Here is a 23,927-nt window from a genome sequence, read left to right on the forward strand (position 1 = left end):
GCTCAGGTAGTAGATGGCCATCAACTGTGACTGGTTGGCCATCAGCTGTAACTGATTAGCCATTAGCCACTAATATAACTGCCGTGGCTACGCTGGTTGTGGGTTGGTTGGCAGAAAAGAAGACAGCAGGTTTCGGATCGTGTGGCTCCTGCTTCCTGTGTCTCCAACCCAGCCGCCAGCGAGAATATAGTGGTATGACTCCCCTATCTATGGCTCTGTGGGTGTTCCTTTTTGGCCTCACCATATCCTGCGTTCTTGTGCAGGGAGCGGGACCAGAGGCCCCGCATGACCATGGAGTACCCTGCATTTCCTGCTATTCACACTCATTAGCAATTATGATTTGAGCTTCATCTCCCCCGTCATAATAATAACTCACATGTATCGAGCACCAGCTATGTATTGGGCAGTGAGCTGAGTGTTTTTCATCCATTATTTCATTGGAGCATCATGGTAGCCCTAGGCGGTGGGGGCTGTTATTATTTCCATTTTACAGGTGGGGAAACTCAGGCACAGATACTTTCAGTGACTTGCACATTCACACAACTAATAAGTTAGGATTTGAACCTGGGCGCTCTTGACTCCAAAGCTTGCACTTGCAACCACTGTGTTATGTTGTAAACTTAGCAAGAATGGAGGACTCTGTCTTATTCACCACTCTCTCCAGTACCTAGCATAGGAGCTGATACATAATAGGTGCTCAGTAAATATGTGTTCAATGAATGGATGACTTTAGTAGGGATTAAGTAAAGTCTTGTGCAAGGCCTGGAATGACATAATGTATGTGAAACTCTTCACCCACTGCATGGCACGCAATAAGTACTCAATAAATATAGCAGCTTATCAGTTGTTATTAGCTCCTTCCCTTACCCCCTCCAAGTTCTCCTTTCATGTCCCAGGGCAGAAGTAGGAGGATTTCTAAAGAGTTATATCCTCTCTGGCCCCGGCAGTTCCCCACTCCTAGTCCTATGCTGGGGCCAAAATGGCAAAAAGAGTGGACGTTGTAGCAGCAACTAGCGTCCACTCACAACACCCCACCACCACCATATCCTTTCTCCTTTTCTTCCATAGCAACAGAATTATTAGCTAGGCACATCGCCAAAGTCTGAAGACTACATTTCCCAGTCTCCCCGAACCAACAGAGTTCATTTGTATTTTATGCACGAATTTGCATATTCATTCCCAATGACCTTTGTCTATTGGGTCCAGTATATCCAGAAACTATCTCCTTCCTGCTTTATATCCAGGAAAGAGATATTATTGTGATATTAGGCAACATTTTTGTGAGTTTCTGTCCTTTGAGTAGGCTTAAGACGGGATGCAGCTTTCTTCTATGGTACCCCAGATATCACAAGGTGAAAGCGCCTAAGCCCCACAAGCCCGGCTGGGCTCTGTCTTGCCTAAATACAAAATTAATTACGATGATCAGGGAAGGGGCTCCCTAGTTTGCATACCTTTAAACAAGGGTGTGCTCACAGCCCCTGTTTGTGGACTTCTGGGTGCCTGTGGAAAACTGGCTGATATGAGGTAACTTGAGTTCAACATTGTTGAGGGAAATCAGGAGAAAACCAATGAAAGTGACCCAGTTCCAAGAACTGATTCAGAGAAGGAAACCCTAGGGTTTCAAGGAGGAAGGACCTTGAATGACTGACCCTTCCTTTCCTCTCGACCCTGGGTTTATTTCCTTTTCTATCCAGCCTAGACCCATGGTCAACCCTACCAGTCATTCACTGGTCACTAGCTTCATCTTTCCCACCCATTTGTTTGTTCAGTCCATTCAATCTTGGATCCTCAAGGACCCTTCTTGTTGCAAGTGACAGAGACCCAATTCAAATTAGTTTAAGCAAAAATAAGTAGACTAGGGCCGGCCCGGTGGCTCAGGCGGTTAAAGCTCCATGCTCCTGACTCCGAAGGCTGCCGGTTCAATTCCCACATGGGCCAGTGGGCTCTCAACCACAAGGTTGCCAGTTCAATTCCTCGAGTCCCGCAAGGGATGGTGGGCTCTGCCCCCTGCAACTAAGATTAAACATGGCACCTTGAGCTGAGCTGCCGCTGAGCTCCCAGATGGCTCAGTTGGTTGGAGTGCGTCCTCTCAACCATAAGGTTGCCAGTTCGATTCCTCGACTCCCGCAAGGGATGGTGGGCTGCGCCCCCTGCAACTAGCAATGGCAACTGGATCTGGAGCTGAGCTGCGCCCTCCACAACTAAGATTGAAAGGACAACAACTTGACTTGGAAAAAAGTCCTGGAAGTACACACTGTTCCCCAATAATGAACTGTTCCCCTTCCCCAATAAAATCTTTAAAAAAAAAATAAGTAGACTATAATGGCTCATAAGAATCCACAGGTAGCTAACATAAGGCACAGCTGGATCCAAGAATCCAGACAATGCCAGAAGTTGTGTCAGTTAATTGATGCCACATAACCAACCACTTCAAAACACCCATTTCTTTGCTTGTAGTTCTGGGAATTGTCTGAATAGTTTTCCTGGTCTGAGCTGGCCCCCCTGAAGCCAGAGGTCAACAATATCCTCCCATGTCTGGCAATCGGCTCAATTATCAGTTGTTCAATTGAATGCTTTTAACCATGTGTTTCTCATTATCCAACTGGCTGGTCTGAGCTTGTTCACATGGTTATGGGGTTCTAAAAGTAACAAGAGAAAGGGCACGCCCCAATAGGCAAACACTTTTTAAGCCTTTGCTTGCATGATGTTTGCTAATGTCTCCTTGGTCAAAACAACTCACATGCCTGCTTCTGGGGCTGGAGAAATAGGTTCCACTTCTTCACAAAAAGAACTGCAAAGTCAGCAGTGCAGAGAACTGTGCATACAAGGAGGGGAAAAAATGAGAGCACTGCTTTAGATTTTCTTGGATAATCTCTGTCCACATGGCAGGGAAAATAGCCCTTCTCTCTACTAGGGCATTCTCTCCTGCCCCATAAGAAACATCTGTGGGCACCCATTCAACCATTATGGTGTCTGAGCAAACATGGAAGTTCGAGGGAGTTTACACCCCAAGGAGCAACCCTCACCTAATGGAAAGCCGGGAACCAATGAATGCGTACTCCCCTCTTCCACCTCTCAGGTGAGGCACCTCTCTACACTGCTCCTCAGAAGGTGCCCAGTGGGATGAAATCTCAGCTACCCACAGTACTGATCAATTTAATAATATTCCTTGGAATGGTTTTCCCTCCTTCTCAATCCCCCATACCTATCCTTTGGGATCATTTGCCATAACAGTCACCCTCACACAAGCCCTTGCCTAACGCTCTGCTTCTGGGGGAACTCAAGCTAAGGCACTACTCAACTTGACGTATCTTTCTTCTGCCCCAAACTTAGCCCACCCCCTTCCTAACTACTGGCTCTTCTCCCTCCCCACCGAAACATGCTCAACTGGGTGGCATCCTGACAAACCATAAAGACAATACATACCAACTCCGTGTTCCCTTTTCAAATCTTCAAATGCTGTCCACTGTATTAGTGATCAAATAATTGAAAGCTGCTCAACTCTCATAGATTTCAGGAAGCTGAATAAAAACCAATATGTAAGGCCTGAATGTTTGTTGTTTGAACAACTTTTTATTGCCTTGACGTTCCTTATCTGTCATCATAAACATATGGTAAACATTTGGAGCCTTACGTTATTGTTGACTGAAGTTTGTGAAATGACTACTCCTCTAAATTGTCATAATATGGGACTATTTAAGGACCGTGCACTGCTACCAAACATCGGCAACATGGGGACTTTTTTAAATTATCTAATAAAATATGTGGTGTTTTCCATTTGGGACTGGCCAGTTTGAAAGCTTCAATTAAAATGTGTCATGATTGAGGGGTTTTTTTCTCAAAATGACGTTTAAAACAAACACTCTCCACCCTGCCGCCTCCGCTAACTCACACCCTGTCTTTCTCCTCCCTTTCATGGGAAACTTCTTGCAAGGGTTAGCTACACTCCTGGTCTTCCCCACTCTCCACTTACTCCCCAATCCACCCTAACGTGACTTCTGCTCCCAGATCTCCCCTAAAACTGCACCCTCCATAGTCCGGTGGCTTCTTGGATACTTCTTGGATCTCTATTTCTCGGCTTATCAGAAACAAGAGGCAATGTGGACAACGTTTTAAGCTCTCTGGCTTTGTCCCATCTCTTTGGCCACCCCATCTGGTACTCTGAGTTTCACTTTCTTCACCCATCATTTAATTTTGGTATCAATCATCCTTCCTGAAAGCACCAATGACCCATCTGTGTGCTGCGGAAAACCAGCTTTGTCCTGGAGATGCTCATTTCCCTTATCACCTGGGAGTACCTCCAAGTCACCATTCAAAGATACACTTCTACATCTCTCCCACTCCCATTTCTCCTTCCATCTTCCTCTCTTTGTTAATAGTGCCCTCCACCAGTTACTCAAGGACCCAAGCCAGAGAGCCATCCCTATCTTCGCCCTGTCCCTCACCTCCTTCCTGTAGTCACCGAGTCCTAGCTCTACCCTTCCTCCAAAATAGACCTAGCATCCAGCCCTTTCTCTCCACCTCCACTGCTTCCAGCCAAATCCAGGCTACCATTACCTGTCACCTGGACCACTGCACAGTGTCCTGACACATCTCCCTGCATCTACTGTTGCCTCCTGTAATCCATCCTCCCAACGGAAGCAGCCAGACCAATCTTTCCAGAATGCTAACTTCACCGCTGGTCCCTCCCCTGATTTGCCACAGCCCTCAGGACAAAGCCAGAGCAGATTCCCCCAGTGACCTAGTGTGTCACTTTGTAAAATGATGTCTCCACTTGACTTCCAAAACACCACTCTTGATTTTTCTTCCACCTCCCAAGCTATTCCTTCTCATTCTTCTTTGCTGGATTCTCGCAACGCCCCCAACCTCTTCATACTGTTAAGTGCTTCAGGGCTCATTCTTTGGTCCTTTCCTCTTCTTGCTCTACACTCACTCCCTTGGTCACCCCATCCAGTCTTGTGGCTTTAAATATCTCTAGGCTGGGGGTTCCCAAATTTGTATCTCAAGCCCAGACTTCTTCTCTGAAATCCAGACTCATATACCCAACTCCTTATTCCATGTGGCTGTCTAATAGACACCTCAAACTTCAGTTCCAAAACGGAGCTCCTGATCTGCAGGCCTACACTGCAGTCTTCACCGGTCTTGCCCATCTAAGTTCAGGACAATTCCATACTTCCAGTTGCTAAGACCTAAGGCCTTGAAGTGGTCCTTAACTCTGATCTTTCTCTCACATTAGCCTCTATCCATTAGCAAGCCCTGCCAGTTTCAGAGTCAAAATATACCCAGTGAAATGCTATGATGTCTAGGACTCACTTCCAAATAATACAAGACAGGAGATGTGGATGGGGGTATAATTGAAACGAGATTGTCTACATGTTGATCAATGTTGAAGCTGAGTGATGGCCTCTGGAGGGTCTTCTGATGATTCCACCTTAATTATGTTTGAAACTTTCCACAATACAAACATTAAATCGTACTGCTTCTCCCTACCTTCACAGCTACCGCCCTGATCCAAGCCGCCATGATCTGCTGTCTGGACTGTTGCTCCTTAACTGAACTCCCGCTTCTCTTCTCACCTCCACACCCACCCTCTGCTTTTAATCTAAACTTCCCCCAGCAGCTAGTGGGATTCTGTGAAACCGAAAGTCAGACCATGTCTCTCCTCGGCTCGGAACTCCCCGATGGCTCTCTGTTTCATTCAGAGTCAACGTCAGAGTCTCAGGAGTCTTCAAAATCCTACGCCATTTTCTCCCCACTCTTTACCACTCAAACCTCAACCCCTCCTACTCCTCTCAATCATTCATTCCAGTCACACAGCTGTTCTGCACACCCACCAGGCATATTGCGGCCATGGGACCTCTGGTTCCTTCTGCCAAGAAGGGCCCTCTTCCCTCTGACATGTACATGGCTCACGCTTCACCTCCTTCATGCCTTGGTACAAATGTCTCCTTTCTAGGCCTTCTCTACCCACCTTATTTAAGACTGAACACTTACACACACACACACACACACACACACACACACAACCTTTTAACCTCTTCCCCTGCTTTATTTTTCTACTTAGCATTTATCACCATGTTATTTACTATAATTTGATTTATCCTGCTGATTGTCTGTCTCCACTATCAGAATGTAAGCCCTCTGCAGGCAGGGAATTTTGCCTGTTCACTGCTGTATCCTCAACCTAACTGGCACATAGTAGATACTCAAAAAATGTTTGTTGAATGAATGAATGAATGAATGAATGGCACTCAAAGATTCAACTCCTGCCCGCCTGCCCAGGCACATCTCTCACCTCTCCCCTCCTTACCCTCCATGCTGAGGCATATTTAACATTGGAGTCATGGCACACATCTGGATGAGTCACATTTCTCAGCTTTTACCCATGTTGTGCCCTCTTTCTGCTCCTGGCCACATCCCGAGTCTTGAGATTCATCTCAAGCAGGTGTGCACTGACACAACAGGTAACCCAAAAGAAACTCTTCTGCCTGGATTTCACCAGGTGTCCATGCCCTTTTGTCTACCTGGCACACATCACTCTCAGTCTCTCTTGTCTGCCTCCCCCACTGCTCAGAGAGCCCCTTGGGGCAGGAGCCCTGTCTCATTTTGTCTCCTTAGCACAATATCTGGCATCTAGAAGACACTCAATAGATATTTAGAAAATGAATAATACCTGCATTTTCTAAGTGCTTTCCCTGCTCGATGTTTTCATGTTTAATTCGCATGACAACCTATGGGGTAGAGTGTTATCGTTAGACCCATTTTATGGATACGTTATGGGAGGGTCAGAGAGGTTAGAGTCTGGTAAAGGGCCAACTGGAACTTAGAGTTCTGTCAGCCTCTGGAGTTCCCAATGCTCACCTCAACCGTGAACAAGTCCTTTTTCTTTCTGAACCTCAGTTCCATATGGCAGGTCGGGTGACTGGATTGATAAATACCATCCAACTCTGACCTGCTGGGAGCGTTGCCTCCTCTAGGGTCAAACTCAAGCCAATTTCAGTTTCCAAACGTCATAAAAGGGAAACTCAAAAGATTGAGAATCGAAACCAAGAGTAGAAAGGTTGGCTGACAGCCAAGCCTGTTAAGGTGGCCCGGGATCTTCCAGCCACGTCTGAATGTCCCTCTGTGTCCCTGCCGCAGCGAGGGGTCTCTAAGAGGGGAACCCCAGATCATTTCAGTCACCCCTGGTTTCATCTCCACTGTGGGCCTTTATTCCACAAGGTGCTGGAGGTCAGCTGAGGACGAGCCCCCTTAAAGAAGGGAGTGTATGCCAGGAGCTGGGTAGAGGTGTGGCTATATATCTGCCTAGCAGTGGTACTCTCAGGACAGAGATGGCACTGACCCCAGACCTGTATGGCACCTCTGCCTCCAGGCTGAATTCCTTTGTGGCTCAGTACCTGCAACCCAGCCGAGAATGGAAAGAAGAGGTGCTGGAGGCGGTGCGAACTGTGGAACAGTTTCTGAGGGAAGAGACCTTCCAAGAGGAGCATGGCCTTAACCAGGATGTGCGGGTGCTGAAGGTGGTCAAGGTGAGACTGATGGCCCCTCCATCCTCAGGCCAGGGCCGGGGAAACCCAGCAGGAAGTTCCTCATCCCTGATGATGCTGGGGACCACTTGCCTTGTTATCCCTAGTCTATGCTGCTCACGTCTCAGGACACCCCACCTTGGCTCCCTGTACCCCACCACACTGCTGCCTTGAGCAGAACAATCCAGTAAGGAAGCCAATAATAGTTCACTTTTTGGGGGGTGCACTAGCCTATGTTAAGGGTAACATATATTATCTCTAATTTGTGTACCCTGTGAGTTAAGAACTATTCCTTTCCCAGTTTATGGATGAGTAAAATGGAGACTCAGGGACTTAAGATTCGTAACAACCAAATGTAATGCAAGGTCTTTGACTGGATCCCGGTGTGAGTAGACCATCCATAAAATATAGTTTAGAGACAATTGAGGAAATTTTAATATGACCTGGATATTAGATAATATAAGGGAATCACTGTTGATTTTGTGAGGTGTAATAGTGTCGTGGTTATGAGAAGAAATGTTCTCTTTCGATGGATGCAAATGCTAAAGTATTTGGGGACAAAGTTTCTTGGTGTCTGCAATTTACTTTAATGTGGTTTAGATGAAGATAATGCAGTGAGGCATTTAGACTTGTTGAATCTAACTGGCTGGATATATGTATATTCATTGTATTCTCTTCCTGTTTCTATGTTTTAAATTTTTATTAATAAAAAAATTTTTTTTTTCATGAAAGCTCAGAAAGGTGAGGTGGTTGGCCCAAAGTCCCACAGCTAATGGTAGAGCTGAAATTTGAACCAGGGTCTTATCTGACTCCACAGCCAGGACTTCAGGCTGTCCCAGTAAGATTTTTTCCCCCCAAGTCCTTCCTACAGCTGCCTCATGTCACCTCCTATCATAGCTAAGATCAAAATTCAAGAGGGTCAAAACAAAAGCAGCCATGGAGAGGTCAACAATTTCAGTCAATCCCTTGTTTAAACAATAAGAACACTGAGACACAGAGGGGTGTCCCAAGTTCACACAGCAAGCTGGTGACAAAGGCATGACTAGAATTAAGACCTCCTGATTCTGACCCATGGCCCAGGGCTCTCTGGTTCTCTCTCCAGGGGCAGCCACCTCAGGGAAGGATTTACAAACCTCAGAACCACATCCCTTCTTTATAACCCACGTCCAACACCGGAGTCTGAGGCCATACGATTTAGAAGTGAGAAACCGCACATTCTGACATCAGGTAGACCCAGGGTTGATTCTTGGCTTCTTCCCTTCCTGGCTGTGTGACTGTAGGTTTACCATGTTATCTCTCAAACCTTCGTCTTCTCCTGTGTAATGGAGGCATCATTATCACCATCATCTCTCCCTCATCAAACAAATGTGAAAGCAAGCTAAATGATTAGCACATCAAAAAACCAAAAAACCCACTGAAAGTGTCATTATAAATTCTTGCCCGACCTATCTTCTTGGTCTGAGATGCCAGTCTGAGTCAGGCAGGCCCTCCCAGACCACACCCCTGACAACTCTGGGGACAGGAGGATGCTACAAACAGAATGAGTTTTTTTGTTTGTTTGTTTTGTTTTAAGATTTTTTGGGGAAGGGGAACAGGACTTTATTGGGGAACAGTGTGTACTTCTAGGCCTTTTTTCCAAGTCAAGCTGTTGTCCTTCAATCTTAGTTGTGGAGGGCGCAGCTCAGCTCCAGGTCCAGTTGCCATTTATAGTGGCAGGGAGCACAGCCCACCAACCCTTGCGGGACTCAAGGAATCGAACCGGCAACCTTGTGGTTGAGAGCCCACTGGCCCATGTGGGAATCGAACCGGCAGCCTTCGGAGTTAGGAGCATGGAGCTCTAACCGCCTGAGCCACTGGGCCGGCCCCAGAATGAGTTTTGACAGCAGGAAATGACATTTACCCAGTCTTCAAATTCTGCCCACAAACCATATCCCCTTCAGCCCTTAAAACCATGAAATAATAGAGATGCCCAAAAGAGGATAAAGTAATACTTTATTCAGCCTGTAACCCCTCCCCCGATCCTGAAAATCTGGTGAGCTGGGCTGGTCCACATGAGTGAACGCTTGTCTTCGAATGATTTCAGTTGAAATAGGTTCAAGCTGAAGCAAGTCATGAAACCTATTCTAGAACGTTCTTTCCTCCCTGTCTGGGTCTTACCACTAGGAAAGGCCTTCAGAGGGATGTGCCCTTTATCCACACACAGGGCGCCATCCCCAACCCTCTCACACCAGGCAGAAACACTGAGTCTGAAGGCAAGTAGAGAAAGAGAATGGAAAATGTAAGGGTGAAAAAGATGGCAGACTCCTCCTCGGAAGCAGGGCTGCACTTATAGACTTGGGTCATGAGGAGGAAAGAGGTGAGAGAACCACACCCTGTGATCTGACTCCTTAATTGACTATGACTATGACTCCTGGCTAAGAGTCCATGGCAAGTTGATTAAACCCCCACTGCCTCAGTTTTCTCATCTGTGCATTAGGGATAATAATACGAGTACCTCCCTCAATCATTGGGTGTGAGGATGAGAAGATCTTCTATGAGTAAAGGACTTTCAGGAGTGCCAGACACAGTGAGTGCTCAACCTACGACCACTGGATTATAATCAGCGTGCAGTGATTCACCCACCAGGAGAGGTAGCTGACCTGCGGTCTGTTCATCCCTAGCAATTCCACCTCTGGAGCTGGAGTGAGAAAGAAAGAAGGCCAGAGAATTGTAGGGCTTTTGTGTACAATTGTAGGGCTAGAATTGTAGGGCTACCTCTCCAGAGGCGGGAGAGCAAGCCCAGACTCTCAGGACATCAAAAAGATCCCTTCAACATCATCCAGCAACTTCAGTTCAGATGGAGCAACTGAATCCCCAGCCTCAGAAAGAAAGTTGTGAGCCAACAGACAAAGACGAAGAAGGGAAACATACTGCTGATTTCCTGTGTGCTAGGCACCACAGTGAGCTTTGGGCATACATTCTCTCGCCTAATCCTCCCAGTAACCCAATGACTCATGTTCCATCATTTATCTCATTTTACCCACTTAGGGTTCAGAATGACCGCACAGCTGAAAAACAAGAGCAAGAATCGAGGTCAAAGTCAGGCTGCCCCATTCCACAGCCAAAGGCTCTTATCCACCAGGCAATCCTGCACCCTCTCCCCTTTTTTATTGTCATAAGTTTATTCAGACCCACCCCCCAGAATCCTCAAACAACCATGTGAAGTAGGCATTTGTATTCCCTTGGAAGAGCCATAACTGCAGATGAGAAGACAGAGTCTCAGAGCGATGCAGTGCAGCAAATGAGAAGCTTGGGCTCTGGAGTCAGGGTGCATACAGTGCGAGCCTGGGCGAGTGTCTTATCCTCTCTGACATCTCAGTTTTCTCGCCTGTGAAGAGAGGGTACTGGTACTATTCCCCCATCCGTCAGGGTTGTGGAGAGCATTAAGATTGTGAAAACCTCGGGGATTGCCTGGCACCGGCAGTGGCCTCAGGGTGACAGGACTCTGTGTTCCGCAGGTGGGCTCCTTCGGGAATGGCACAGTGATCAGGAGTAACACGGAGGTGGAGCTGGTGGTGTTCCTAAGCTGTTTCCACAGCTTCCAGGAGGAGGCCAAGCACCACCAAACTGCTCTGAGACTGATACGGAAACGGCTGTGGCTTTGCCAGGACCTGTTAGCCCTGGGGCTCGAGGTCCTGGGGCTGGTCCAGGGAATCCCCGATGCGCTCGTCTTCACCATCCACACCAAGGACACTGCGGAGCCCATCACTGTCACCATCGTGCCTGCCTACAGGGCGCTGGGTAAGAGGAGAGGTTACCTACCCATTCACACACCTGCCCTTCCCGAGAGACTTGGAACTGCCTCCCCTTTCGGGTGTGGCCACATGCAGACACCTGCTTTCGTCTATTCAACCCATGCCTGGTGCTGAGGGCTGGGCAACCATAGTGCGTGGTGCAGGGGACTGACCCAACTCTGGCTGTCACAGGGCTCAACCTGGGAAACAGGTTGCTCAAGAATCACGCCGATAAACACAGTGGTACCTTGGTTTTCGAACGTGATCCATGAGTTCTAAAACGTTCGAAAACAGCTGACAGCTAGGCCTCAGGAGCTTGCACTCAGTGGAAACCGTGTGACATGTTCGATTTCTGAGTCATGTTCGAAAACCGAAGCATTTACTTCCGGGTTTACAGTGTTCATAAACCAAAATGTTCGTCAACGGAGACGTTCAAAAACCGAGGTACCACTGTATATGATTGCAAGAGGAGGCGAGACCCATTGAGGGGAAGGATTTAGAAGAGTAACCTCAGGTGCTTCTGTAGCACTTGCTACCGGTGCAGGTAGTGGGGGGGGAGGTGGGATGTCATTTCTGGGGCTTTTACAGAAGCAGACCCTGAGACAAGGGTTTGAGAACAAGCAGTCCCAGGAAAAGCTGGTAGGGAATAGGGGAGTGAGACAGAAAAAGGAAGGAGCATTCAAATCACCTGGGTGGGATGCATTCGTGATACAAGAGGCGCGCCAGAGCAGCGCACCTTTCAGCAAATGCACTCTCAGAGCCCAGCTCTCTTATCTGGAACTGGGTCTCCCTTACAGTGATGGGAGGTTCAAATAAATGGCTGCAAGTGAGATCCAAACAGACATTAAGGGTGAGTGTTGGAGATGAAGACAACAGTCCCTAAGTAGACTGAGGATTTCAAAAACCCACTTTTGTTTCTCCAGAGGACAATCAACTAAGTTAAACCTTTATTCTCTTAGGCTATGAGGTCTCTGGTTTCCCTGGAGTTATAGTCCAGTGAATTAGCAGGCTCTCAGGCACAGGCCACTTAGCAACCTGGAGCTTCCTAAATCACACATCCCTCCCCCACCCTTTGCTTCCTCTCACCCCAGGGTCTTCGGTTACCAGCTCTCAGCCACACCCTGAGGTCTATGAAAATCTGATTGAGGCCTGCGGTTACCCTGGAAATTTCTCTCCATCCTTCTGCGAGCTGCAGAGAAATTTTGTGAAACATCGGCCAACCAAACTGAAAAGCCTTCTGCGGCTGGTAAAACACTGGTACCAGCAGGTGAGGGGGCTGCCGGGATGGGGGCAGCAGGGGGAGATGGTGGAGGAAGGGGAACAAAAGGCAGGAGCTAGATTTGTCACTTCAGGAAACTGCCTCAAGGAAAAATGGAAGTGGGAACAGAAAGAGATCCAGTCTTTTGACTTGTAAAGAGAAAGAGTGAAAAAGATGGTGGTGGTGGGGGGAGATGAGCAGGAGGAGGAGAAAAATAAGGACCTCACAGTATTTCAATAAACAAGTGTTTGTGATGCTCCAGTTACAGTCCAGTACTGGTTAATGTCAACTTCACTGGGATCTCTGCACGTTAATCTCAGCTGGTTAAGGACTAACAAATGGAAAGATTCGTTTATTTCTATCCTGCACCAATTTCCCCTCCAAATGATTGAGTTCCTCAATATCACAATCACTAATGAGTGAATATAATCAAAGCAGCTACTTTTTAGAGTTCACATGTGATGTCTGCATGGGACCATGTGTATTTCAAAATATCAAAAGGACACCTGAAACTAATATAATGTTGAATGTCCACTGTAATCGAAAAAGGAAAAGAATGTTAAGGGAAATTAGTATATCTCTTTAAGATACAAGTCAGGACATATATATATTTATTCCTGGAGAGATTTTTCAGAATGAAGTGTATATTCTGTATTACTTACTTTGTAGTTTTTAAATAAAAATTTATATAAGGTTTATATTTTAAAAATCCAGATGAACAGAATTATCTAAATTTATAAAAGGAGGACTCAGAAACAAACACAAAAATTAGAAAAATTAAAATATGCTTTCTTATTTTAAAAAACAGTAGAGGGTCAGATTTCAGAAGGACTCAGTTAAAAAAGAATAAATGTATTAAAAGATAAAAATCAGAAAATTACCAAGGTTAGTAAGTTTGCAGTTAGTCTGTTCATGGTGGGAAAACAGCAAATTTCTTACATGATTATCACACCAACCAAAGTTGTGATATATCTTCAGACATTAGCATTGCCAAAGCCAAGAATAAAATTGTTTTTGTTGATAAGTCATTTACAGGAAATGATCCAAGGTTTTGTGGGTTTGAAGAACTGGAACTCAGCAGGATGTCCCGTTTGCTTTATTTGTTTGTTTGTTTGTTTGTTTGTTTGTTTGTTTTAAGCTGCCAAGTATTTTCTTCCTGCATACAAGTACGATACGCATGTTTATTTGTAATGTCCATGGGATAATATATCAACTTTCCTTCGATAGCTCTCCCTTTTGTTCAAGCCTCTGCTCCTAACACTACATATAGTTTTATAAAACTGTTCTGATTCGGTATTATTAATTTGATGTTTTCTTTTATTGGACAAGGTTTATTTAGCTAAGTGTTACAAGATGTGTTGCTCAATACATAAGAGAACAATGATACGTAAAGAGCTCGTATTGTATGGTGAACAAAACCAGAGTCCCGAGATGCTAAAAAGGTTAATTAATAGTTCGTCTTTGTCTGGAGTTTTTTGTAAAGTCCCTGGTGTCATCATTGACTTTCATGGCTCAGTAGTATTTTATTGTTCTTACTAGTTCATGTACCGGCATCAGGGACCACAGAAGCACGTTGAGAAGCCAGAACTGGTATACTGAATTTAAAATATGCAGATTATGACCTGTTGAATGAGGGGGAACAAGCCACCACCTGGGGTCTGCAAGTTGTAGCTCTTTCAGCATCTGAGCTTCCACTTTGGGGAAGGGAAACACACTGTTGGGTCAGGCACAGTTTCAATATAACCACACAAAGGAAGTAGTCACCAGATTTATTACCTACAGATCCCAGAAGCAAGGGGGCACAATGAGCCCAGGGGAAGGGCTTTTCCTTCATCCCAGATCACGTCTCAGATCAAGAGCTAACAGGGTAGCAAGCACTGATTACTTACAAGGTGGTTGGGGTAGAGGTCACTGACTATTCCCAAGCTTACCTTATTTTGAAAGATGCCCTGGGAAAAGCAAAGCAGGAACTTATGGCGGGAATCCTAAACTCAAGTTCTATCTCAAAGCCCAGACTCTGGGTGTAAGCAGGGTTATACTATAAAATGCTGAGGCAGCAACTCAGAAAAACAAGTTGTTTTCCAAGAGTTTCAAAAAACTGAGAAAAACCAAAATTATTTTTCTCATCACAGGAACATGTCACTTAACTTCTCCAGGTTTCATCTGTCCAATCTTTTTTTTCTATTTTTTATTAGTTTCAGGTGTATAAAACAACAAAGTGATTAGACAAAGTGAGATACCTCACAAAGTAATAACCCCAATAAGTCTATTACCCATCTGACACTGTAGAGAGTTAATAGAATAGTATTAACTATATTCCCTATGCTGTACTAGACAATTATATAAAAATATGGAACGCTTCACAGATGTGCGTGTCATCCTTGCGCAGAGGCCATGCTAATCCCTATATTGTTCCATTTTAGTATATGTGCTGCCGAAGGGAGCATTTATCTGCCCAATCTTTTTTTTTTTTTTTTTTTTTAATAAACAACAAAAATTTCTTTCTCACCCCTTTGGAGGCTGGAAGCCCAACATCAGGGTGCCAACCGGGTTGAATTCTGGTGAAGGCCCTTTTCTACATTACAGATTGCCGACTTTTCTCTGTGTCCTCACATGGTGGAAGGGGCTGGTCTGTCCAATCTTAACTGTGAGGCTGTCACTGAACTCAGAGAGGTCCGAGGTTGTTCATGCTTACTCATGGCCTGCCAAAAAAGTGTTATTGTTATTGTCTGTAATGCTGGCTTTCCTCAGCCTTACCGCAGGATCAGGTCAGTATCAGGAGGGACTTTATAAGCATGATTTCCACCTGTGAAGATCAGTCCTTGATTTTTTTTTGCCAATAAACTGATGTTTACTTTTTTATATTTTCAAGTATTTCAATGCAGTTCTGGGAACAAGACGGGATATTCCCCAGTGTTTTAGTTGAGCTTTTGACATAAGTTTTTTGTTTGTTTTGAGGGATTTTTTGTTGTTGTTGCCATTTTAAGGGTACAATTCAGTGGCATTCATTACATTCACAATGTTGTGTAAACACCATCACTATTTATTTCCTGAACTTTTTCATCATCCCAAACAGAAACTCTGCACCGGTTAAACAGTAAGTCCGCATTCTACCCTCTCCCCAGCCCCTGGCAACCACCATTTCTACTTCCTGTCTCTATGAGTGTACCTAGTCTAGCTCCCTCATGTAAGTAGAATCATACAATAGCTGTATTTTCTGTCTGTCTTCTTTTGTCCTTGATTCTTAATAGTGGAATTGATTAGCATACCTAATTGGATGAGATTTCTGGCATGAATACAAATTTATTTATAAATTTGAATTTTTTATTATTGAATTACTGGTAAATTGATTTATCTAATTCTATCCTAGTAGGAAGGAGGACATATTTGTATTGAACTTATTATGTAAATACTTTATAGTCATAAAAAGGAACTTAATAAAATTACTTTGTGAATATTTAACCATCATCTCAAATAGTTTTGTAAGCAGGGCCAATTATTTTACAGAACAATTATCTTTGTTTTTCTGAGGAATTGTTACTTTGCAATCTATAGCAGGAATTTTTATAGGAATTTTTTATTCTGAGGTGTTAGTTGGAATAATATGTCATTCAAAGAATGTTTAATCTTAATTTGCACAAGTATGGCCCTATATTGAGGACAGGAGATAAATTAAGAAAAAAGAAAGGGTTATTTTCTTACATATCCATCAAAAATAGCATATTAACCTGGGTAATTAATTCTTGTTCTATTGATCTTTGGTTAAGCAATCTGTTTTTATGAAGTCATGTCATCTACTTCTGGAATAAAAGAGTCTGATGAAATTCGGATTCAGTCCCCTTTGGTGAGGATATGAGCCTTTATCCCTGAATTTATTCCCAATTACATTCTATAAATTTCCAATAGTGGAGTGGGAGAAAGGGATCTGCCCACAGATAGATTATATTATAATCAGATCATTCTTTCTTTCTTTATATACATAAAGACAAAAAGAACTAACGGTATTGGTTTTACTACTTTAATTACTGGTCAAAAATAAACACAGAATAAAATCTACCCATCAGTGAGCTCCTAATTTTATAAGGCTGTTTTCCAGGAGTCACATACACACACACAGACAAATTTTTGAGTAACTTAAATTCATTATGGCATGCAAGACAGCATTAGTGAGGCTCCCAGGAGATATCAGCATTCTCAAGAGAAACAGACCTGGGGTGGCTGGTTAGCTCAGTTGGTTCGAGAGTGGTGCTAATAACACCAAGGTTGCCGGTTCGATCCCTGCATGGGCCACTGTGAGCTGCACCCTTCTTAAAAAACAACAACAAAAAGACCAACAGACCAAAAGAGAAAGAGAAAAACACAAAATACAATCACCCATTGACTGCCACCCAGCAGAAAATAAATTCCTATCATCCATCTCTCAATGGAGACCACCGGATGGTCAAACCATAAAACCAGATTCACAGAGCATTGTCACCAATGGGGACATAAGTGGCCCTATACAAATAAGAACAAGAACCAAAATCAGATTTGGCCAAAACTCAGACTTAATCCAGAATCAGAAATAGAAACAGGGTAGAGTTGGGGAGGGAGGAGAGAAACACCAGCAAGAGTAAAAGCAGTCACCACACAAGATTCACCCTTGGAGTTGAAAAGAAAGGACGCCCCAGTGTAAACAGCCCAGGAGGTGCAGGGCTGTTTACTATTGCAGCCTTGCATGCCATTACGAATTCAAATCACTCAAAAATTTGTCTGTGTGTGTATTATGTGACTCCTGGAAAACAGCCCTGCAAGATTAGGAGGTCACTGATGGGTAGATTTTATGATGTGCTTATTTTTAATTACAGTAGTAAACCCCATGAATTTAGTCAACTTGGGAAATAAGTCCCCCTAGAGAACTTCAGTGGGACCTCCAACTGTAAAAATAAACTTAGAGACAAAAATCCTGTATTAAATACGAACTTGCAGAGAAGCTGCAAGAGAATCAGACTGCAGAAGAAAAGGCTTACTCTGATGACAAACATAATGGGTATGGAAAGAAAACACCATTACCAAGATTACTAGGTTTATACTTAGTCTCTGTTCATGGTTGGAAAACAGCAGTTTTCTCACATGCTTATCTAGAAAGATCACAGCATATCTCAGAGAGCAACATTAGGAGTGTCAGAGATATCCTAAACATGAAGAAATCAGCATCCTGAACGTCAGCCGAGGGAGGGAACGGATCTTTTCTTCTGATTTATTTATGTTACCTTTAAATAGTCTATTGAAGATCCTAAAAGAAATGAAGGATCTATAAGGCTTACATCTCATCATCAATAAGTTTTAAGAATCCCACCGAAATCTCACTAGTATAGGAGAAAATAAATTGTATTGTTATGAGTTTAAATTCTTAACAAAATAATAATTTTATTAGTTAAGATTTGGTCTGGAATGGTAAGCGTGAACTCACAAAACGTTATAAAAACAAATTCATTCGTTTATGAGTAAATTTGAATTCAATTAAAAATGTTTTTAAAAGTCAATGATAAAGTTGTTTTTGTTTGTAAGTCAGTAACTTATAGGAAAGTCTCAAGTTTTATTTATTTCGGAGACTAGAACTAGATAAGATGATCCTGTTTTTGTTTGTTTGTTTCAAGGTCAAAGTGAGCGTTCCCCGTCTTTCTGGGGTGTGATATAATACTTATTTCTAATAGCCACAGGAAAAGATGTGGATTTTGCTTCCACAGACCAAATAGCTGGATGTTTGACAAAAATTTTTCACTTTCTAGCTGAATATTAGAGAGGTTCTTAAGACAGGAGGTGAGTGGTATCAGTTAAGATGCTTGCTTTTGCCAGTAACAGAAAAACAGGAAAAGCAAGTCAAACTGGTTTAGACAATAAAGAGAATTATCAGCTCATGTGTGAAACCATAACGGGGGGAAGGCAAGTGTCAAGTACTGTTTGGTGAGGGCTCCAGTTCTGTTTCTCTGTAATACTCTCAGCTTCAGTTTCCTCTATCTGTCATCTTGGTCCTCAGTCTGGTTTCCCTCACAATGGCAAAATGGCCACAATTCTTCCTGTCCTCACATCCACACGCGAGAGGGTTTCTCTTCTTTCAATCACTGAACGAAAGAACTAGGCTTTACTCAAATTGAGCGAACTTAGATCACAAGGCTTCTCTTGAACTAATCACTTGGCAAGAGGAATGGGTTTACAGGGATGACCCTGTCCAGTCAGGACCCACCCTGGAGTTGAGAGTGGGGTCAATCCCATCTAAACAGTATGGCCTCTATACAATAGAGAAGGAAAAAAGGCCTGCTAGAGAGGCAACCCCAAGTGTTCACCACAGAATCTCAACTATTTCCTAGTTCTGTAATTCCCCCAGCCCACATCCTTTCTTTTTTTCTTCCCCCCCCCCCCCTTTAGCTAAGAAGCCTTTTCTTTAAAGGAAACTTTTCAGAAGCCAAATACATTAAATTGGGTTAAAATGGAGCTGCTTAGGCTGTAGGCTGGGATCCTGGTGGCAGAGCTCAACCTGCTCACTCCTTGGGACACCTCTTCATAACTCCATTCCAGGAGTTATGTCCAGCACAGTTTGAAACCCACTGTACTAACCTATCCCCTTGATTCTAAAATGGGGAAACCCACTTAGGGCCAGAGAGGGAAACTGACTTGGCCAAGGTTACACAGCCAGTTGGTAACATTGCTGACATGAGAACTTGGATTTTCCAGTTTCGGGTCCGGTGCCATCCTGATGCAGAATCTTGGGGTCTCTTTCTTTTTCCATCTCTCTCAACAGTATGTGAAAGCCAAGTGCCGCAAGGCTATGCTGCCCCCTCTCTACACCCTCGAGCTACTGACCATTTACGCCTGGGAAATGGGTACTCACGGGGATGAGAATTTCAATTTGGACGAAGGCCTCACCACTGTGATGGAACTGCTCAAGGAGTATGAGTTTCTCTGTATCTACTGGACCAAGAACTACACGTTCCAGAACCCAATCATCGAGAATTTTGTCAGAAAAGAGTTCAAAAGACAGAGGTACTGGGTCCCTGCTTGCCAACCACATCTCAGAGAGAAAAGAAAGAGAATGGAGGGAAAGGAGGTATAGAGTTTTAAGGGAGGGCTTTATTAAGTAGTATGGCTGCACCGAAGTCTCATGCTGACACAGTTAACAGTATGCCCACCTTTCAAAATTGGCAGGGGCCTTAGCAGCTAGGAGTCTTTCCTTGTTTCTCCAGCCACTACTCAACCCTACTGTTACCCTCTTACCCGCTGAAGGCCATTTCAGTGCTTCTTAGTGACAACATGGGAAAGTGGAAAGAATCATGGAGACCCAAGTTGAATCCCAGCTCTGCCTTTTTCTCACTTCTGTGAGCCTCTGTTTCTCCTCCGTAAAACAGGAGTAACTGGCACCAACAATGCAGGACTGTTGTAAGGGTCTGAGAAAATACATGCAAAGGGCCTCCAGTATCCAGCCCAGGGTAGATCAGACTTAAGACGCCTGAGTGGGCATCTGTTATTGCTTCAGCATGCCTTTTGGCGTCTCACCCCTACACACACACACACACACACACACACACACACACCATCAAAACTTCTTACAAACACCTAGAGAACTCTCCCCAAGAGGAGTTCTTGCAAATCTAATAGTCTCTATCCTGTTACTCTCCAGCAATGTTTCTGGGCCCTCCTGGACTGATGGCCCGGGGTTCTGGGTATAGCAGATGCTCAGGGGCTTGAAGAGATGATGGACAAGAAGGCTTCTTTCTGACTTGCAGGCCTCCAAATCAGAAAGAACCTGAGCAGCCACTCTCTGTGTTGCAGGCCCATCATCCTGGATCCAGCTGATCCAACCCACAACGTGGCAGAAGGATACAGATGGGACATAGTCGCTCAGAGGGCCAGCCAGTGCCTAAAACAGGACTGTTGCTACGACCAGGAGAACCCAGTCCCCAGCTGGAATGTAAAGGTAATGGCTCCTCTCAGGCTGGCTGCCAGGGGCTTGAAGCCCAGAGGGAGAGAACTGCATAGTGTTAACTTATTTATTTCTGCATCAGTGGAGCCAACAGGGGATTCGAGTCAGACAGTTTGAGGCCTGGCTGCACCACCCACCAACTCTGTGGGGAAATTATTCAACAGTCGGAGCCTCCGATTCCTTACCTTCAAATTCTTGTTCTGCTTTTCTTTCTTCTTCCCATAACCGACCAGAGCATCAGTTCCATGCTCCCGATCATTCTTTGCGTGAGCTGAGCCCAGGCAAGTCAATTCCATCAGCTGTTTTGTGCCAGCACTAGGCTTGGCAGGCAGGGGGTGGGGGGGCAAGGGGGCAACAGAAATAAGACACGGCCCCTACCCTCAAGAAACCCACCATATTCTGTTAGGAAGCAAATCCCTGAAATAAACTTGCATAAAACTGCAAGAAAGAATTTCCAGAGAAGATACTCAGGGAACAAAAAATGCTAAATAATAGATGATATAATGGGATGCCAAACCTACAGTACAGGCAAGGGTCATAATAATCTATTTTATGCACATTGTACTTTACAATTGGCAAAGCACTTATCCAGGGACAATTGTGTAAAGTAGAAAGTTCAAGTACTATTATTATTATTATTATTATCATCTTTATCATTATCATCATTTTACAGATGAGGAAACTGAGGCTCAGAGAGATTAAGTTAATTAATCAAGGTCACACTGCTAAGAGGCAGCAGGATTCACTCCAAGGTCTTTGTGGGGCTTTGAAAATGGAAAATAATTATCTCTAAAGTCACCGGAAAAGATTCCTTGAAGCAGACAGGGCTTGACGTGGGCCTTAAAAGCCAGGGAGGGATACAGACACTCAGAACAGACAGCACTCCATCCACATAGAGGGTCTGGGTGGGAAGCTAGGGGTAAAGGACGGGAGGTGTGTGCCAGAAGTCGGAAGTCGAAGCAGAGGCTCTCTAATCAAGTGCAGAGATTACAAACTGGGAACCCACCAACCACATGAGGCCCACAGAGGGGCTAGAAAGCATATGCCTCTGAATGCTTTCTGAATATAAAAACATCATGCAAATATTTTTATCTTGAAAAATCAGAAGACTTGGCAATGCTGGGCCTCTATGTATCCCTTCTTGAAAGGATCAGCTAGAGGGTTGGCCCTCCCCAGCACATTCCAGTTACATTCCTCAGCCACCTGGGACTCTTGGGCCCTTGAGTGCAGCCTCTGATACTGAAGGACAGATGTTGGAGTCTGACTGACGGCAGTTCAAATACCTGCTCTGCTCCTTACTACCTCTGTTGTGTTCAGTAAATCACTGAACCCTGCTCCACCACGGTTTCCTCATCTGTAAAATGGGATAATAAGGAGAATCAACCTTGTAGGGCTGCTGGCAAAATAAAATGCATTAAGAAGTGTATAAAAGACACTGGGCACAGGGCCTGGAAATTGGTTGACACTCCCTAAACATTTGCTTCTGCTGGTGGTGATGTTGAAAGATGAGGACAGATGAAGGGAACTTTTGCATGTGAGACAGAAGAGTGCAAACTTAACCCCTCTTCTCCTCTCCCTTGCAGAGTGCACGAGACATCTGGGTGACAGTGGAACAGTGGGGCTACCCAAGTTTGATCCTTGTAGTGAACCCTTATGAGCCCATAAGAAAGGTTAAAGAGAAGATCCGACTGAGCCGGGGCTCCTTGGGCCTGCAGCGTCTGTCCTTCCAGACACCCGGCAGTGAACGGCAACTCCTCAGCAGCCACAACTGCCTGGCTGATTTCGGGATCTTCCTGGACACTCCCATCTGTCTGCTGGAGACCGTCTTCCCCGAAATCCAGGTCTTTGTGAAGAATCCAGATGGTGGGAGCCATGCCTATGCCATTGACCCCAACAGTTTCATCGTGGCCCTGAAGCAGCAGATAGAAGACAAGCAGGGGCTGCTCATAAAGCAGCAACAGCTGGAGTTTCAGGGCCAGCAACTGCAGGATTGGTTGGCTTTCACAAGCTATGGTATTGAGGACAGCGACACCCTCATCCTCTCCGAGAAGAAAGCCAGAGAGGTTCCATTTCCATATAGTTAATTTACTCTGGGAAACCTCCCTGTACGGTTCTACCCTGTCATCCAGGACTCATTCTATCCACCACCCACCCCTTCCAGCTCTCTGCTGGGGAGGTCCCATGGCTTCACCAGCTTTGTAAATAGTTATCCTGGCCCTCCTTTCCAGTGGAGGAATGAGGAAGGCTGTGAGACTAGATATACAAGTGGACAATGGCCAGACCATATACGGCAATAGAACTCTGACCCACAACCTCTGCAGCTACCAGCCAGGGAAGCCAAACCACCACCTGTGCAGCAATCAATCCAAAACTTTCAGGATTTAGTCAATAACTGCCAGCTACCCTAATTCTCCCCTGCCAGACAAGCTCCCTAACCAATCACATAGGATGTCCTGCTTCCTGATAGCCCACCTCCAGCTTCCCCATGCCACCAATTTCAGTTAGGGCACACCTGAAGCCTTTTCCTTTTCCCAATATAAAGTTTCCCCACTCTTCTGCCTGCCTTTGAGTCTCGGCCAAAGGCAAGGGGATGGTGGCTGACTCCCTTGCTATAACAAGTTGGGAATAAATAACCTTTGTTCATTCTCTTGTGGATGCTCTTCATTTCTTTCCACAGATGCTAATGCTGTCTTAGTGGTTATTGCTTAATCCTTGGAGCCTCTCAACTCTGGGAAGTGAAAACTGTAGGGAAACTGAGACAAAGAGAGGCAAAGTCTGGGAGAGCAAGGATGACGCAATATTTTTAAAAACCCTCAACTCTTGAAGTGCACACACAAACAGTACTTAATGTTCCAAGGACTTCAGGAAAAGAACAGCGTCTTTATTATCAAAGGACATCATGTGATTATGTTTACTTCAATCAACCAATAAAGAGTTTCCTTTTTTTCCCTTCCCTTTTGCCCTGCTTTCTTATGGACTATTCATTTACCAGAGAATATAAAATATACTTTATGATTGATTCTCAACAGCCTCTGGGCAATTTACCCATAGTAATCTGCCTATTTCCCACCTCATTTTGCCTTCAGGGACAGAAGGAGTGCCTCTTTTCCATGGCGTAGACAGGCAAGACCACCCCATATCTTTGGATCCTTTATAATGCCCAGCACAGCCCACATTGTAGGTAGTGGGCATATTCTTGTTTTAAAAAAGGAATGAATAAGTCACCTTTCTCTCTTTTGTAATAGAAAAGACCTAGCCAGAAAGTTTATTTTAATAAAAATTTTGACACACTTAGTTTCAAAGATAAAACGAAGAAAAGCATTCCAAAGACAAAAGTGATTTTGTTCATCCTTCATAGTGGAGTATTCCATGAAACAACACAAATTCTAATGTGTTGGTCTTGAGTGGGT

General features: G+C 44.6%; 1 protein-coding gene and 1 non-coding gene across 2 annotated transcripts; one reads left to right on the top strand and one right to left on the bottom strand.

The window, feature by feature from the left end:
• The first annotated feature begins 7,300 nt into the window (after nucleotides 1-7,300).
• On the top strand, nucleotides 7,301-23,165 carry LOC109445462 (2'-5'-oligoadenylate synthase-like protein). The gene is made up of 6 exons (XM_019727870.3): nucleotides 7,301-7,529; nucleotides 11,024-11,306; nucleotides 12,391-12,566; nucleotides 19,339-19,580; nucleotides 20,367-20,511; nucleotides 22,101-23,165. Exons 1-6 carry the CDS (start codon nucleotides 7,332-7,334, stop codon nucleotides 22,599-22,601), a joined length of 1,545 nt encoding a protein of 514 aa, XP_019583429.3. The 5' UTR covers nucleotides 7,301-7,331; the 3' UTR covers nucleotides 22,602-23,165.
• LOC141569299 (U6 spliceosomal RNA) lies at nucleotides 14,902-15,004 on the bottom strand. Its single transcript, XR_012492805.1, has one exon. It is a non-coding gene; the product is annotated as a U6 spliceosomal RNA (small nuclear RNA).
• Nucleotides 23,166-23,927: the final 762 nt, after the last annotated feature.

This window comes from Rhinolophus sinicus, chromosome 9 (genome assembly GCF_057876585.1).
Source record: "Rhinolophus sinicus isolate RSI-liver-muscle chromosome 9, RSI-T2T, whole genome shotgun sequence".
Classification (NCBI taxonomy): Eukaryota; Metazoa; Chordata; class Mammalia; order Chiroptera; family Rhinolophidae; genus Rhinolophus; species Rhinolophus sinicus.